General features: G+C 41.7%; 1 protein-coding gene across 1 annotated transcript in view; it reads left to right on the top strand.

The window, feature by feature from the left end:
* The first annotated feature begins 1406 nt into the window (after positions 1-1406).
* LOC120551557 (SUN domain-containing protein 1-like) overlaps positions 1407-2318 on the top strand; it is a 36280-nt gene continuing 35368 nt past the window's right edge. Inside the window, exon 1 of the mRNA XM_039789049.1 lies at positions 1407-1830. Within this exon, the coding sequence (XP_039644983.1) occupies positions 1452-1830 (379 nt within the window). The 5' untranslated portion in view covers positions 1407-1451. The remainder of the gene's footprint in view (positions 1831-2318) is intronic.

Consider the following 2318-nt stretch of genomic DNA (forward strand, 5'->3'; position numbering starts at 1 on the left):
CCCACTTTTTTCGGACACCTTCAATTTACGTCAACTAAAAGTTCTGTTGTTGCTGCTGACAGACTCAGATTATTATTCTAAGTGTCTGACAACATTATGGGATGGATCCCTACAGAGATAGACCTTTTAGTTAAAGAGTAAGATCCTTTTAGTTTAACGTGAAACAGCCCCGAAATCACCATCACCAAACTCCACCAGACTCCATGTAAATAATCAGGACTTTTAGCGTGTATAGAGCCAGCATATCTCCACCAGACTCCATGTAAATAATCAGGACTTTTAGCGTGTATAGAGCCAGCATATCTCCACCAGACTCCATGTAAATAATCAGGACTTTTAGCGTGTATAGAGCCAGCATATCTCCACCAGACTCCATGTAAATAATCAGGACTTTTTGCGTGTATATAGAGCCAGCATATCTCCACCAGACTCCATGTAAATAATCAGGACTTTTACGTGTCTAAGAGCCAGCATATCTCCACCAGACTCCATGTAAATAATCAGGACTTTTAGCGTGTATAGAGCCAGCATATCTCCACCAGACTCCATGTAAATAATCAGGATTTTTGCGTGTATAGAGCCAGCATATCTCCACCAGACTCCATGTAAATAATCAGGACTTTTAGCGTGTATAGAGCCAGCATATCTCCACCAGACTCCATGTAAATAATCAGGACTTTTAGCGTGTATAGAGCGCAGCATATACTCCACCAGACTCCATGTAAATAATCAGGACTTTTAGCGTGTATAGAGCCAGCATATCTCCACCAGACTCCATGTAAATAATCAGTAATTGTAAGTCGCTTTGGATAAAGGCGTCTGCTAAATGACATGTAAGGTACTAATGTAATGTTCCAACAATCACCACTCTGGTTTGGTTGAAATAAACCCTTAATTCACCCATTTACATGTGGAGATATACTGGCTCTATACACACTAAAAGTCCTGATTATTTACATGGAGTCTGGTGGAGATATGCTGGCTCTATACACGCTAAAAGTCCTGATTATTTACATGGAGTCTGGTGGAGATATGCTGGCTCTATACATACCAAAAGTCCTGATTATTTACATGGAGTCTGGTGGAGATATGCTGGCTCTATACACGCTAAAAGTCCTGATTATTTACATGGAGTCTGGTGGAGATATGCTGGCTCTATACACGCTAAAAGTCCTGATTATTTACATGGAGTCTGGTGGAGATATGCTGGCTCTATACATGCTAAAAGTCCTGATTATTTACATGGAGTCTGGTGGAGTTTGGTTATGGGGAAACACTGTTTCATAATTTTTATCCCTTTATTTTTTAATTTATATATTTATAATGATATATAAACATATGTAGTGTGTTTGTTTTCCTTTTAAAAGTAAATAATTTTAACAAAAAAATTAAAAAAGACTTAATTAAGTGTAAAATATACTTGAGAGTCTCTCCCTTCACTCGCGCGCTTTATGCTAATCACCTCCAGTCACTCTGCGCCGCGCGCACAAGCCGTTTGGAGAGCTGAGAGCGCGCCGCGGCCGCGCGCGCCAGCAGCAGTTTCCAGCGGAGCTCGCGTGAACCCTCCTGCTCTGTCCGTTGGTTGGTTCTCTCTCTCCGGCTCCGGTTCTCCTCGCGCTCCTTCTCCGGACACAAACTCTCCGCTCGCGCTCGGTCCGATCGGTTCTCCTCGCGCTCTTTTCTCCAGCTCCCGCTTCTCTACGTTAGGTTCTGTCTCCCGAACCGTTACGTTGGACCCCCCCCAAAACATGGGTTGCACTGTCCCGGTTCTGCTGTCAGTCATCTGGGTTGGACTTACGGCGGGAGTACCGGACGGACCGGACGTCCAAGGTAAGTCAACAACACCGAGCTAACGTTAACCTGCGGCTGCGTCACTCAAAAGTTACGTTAAAAGTCTGATTTCAGACATTTAATTCAACGTGAAAATAACCGTGTCACACCAGGGTCCACTGTAAAAACCGCAGTTTTTAGTTGTCTCAGTAAAGACCAGCATTCAACATGACAATTCATTAAAAATTAAATAAATCGGATTCAGAATCGATACGAATATTGATCAGACTGTATAAAACAGGTATTGGTCTGTGGGTTTTTTGACTGAGTTATCAGATTCACATTAACCTGTCACACCAGGGTCCATTGTAAAAACAGCGTTTTTAATTCTCTCAGTACAGACCAACTGCATGTGCATTTGACATGAAAATTAATAACAATATACATATTTTTAGAAAATATACACATTTAGTGAACTGGAATGAGAGAATTTTGCCTTGTTTTCATAAAATATTGACTCTGATCGAAATAGTTGGTGCGGTATGTAT

The sequence above is a fragment of the Perca fluviatilis genome, chromosome 21, assembly GCF_010015445.1.
Source record: "Perca fluviatilis chromosome 21, GENO_Pfluv_1.0, whole genome shotgun sequence".
NCBI lineage: Eukaryota > Metazoa > Chordata > Actinopteri > Perciformes > Percidae > Perca > Perca fluviatilis.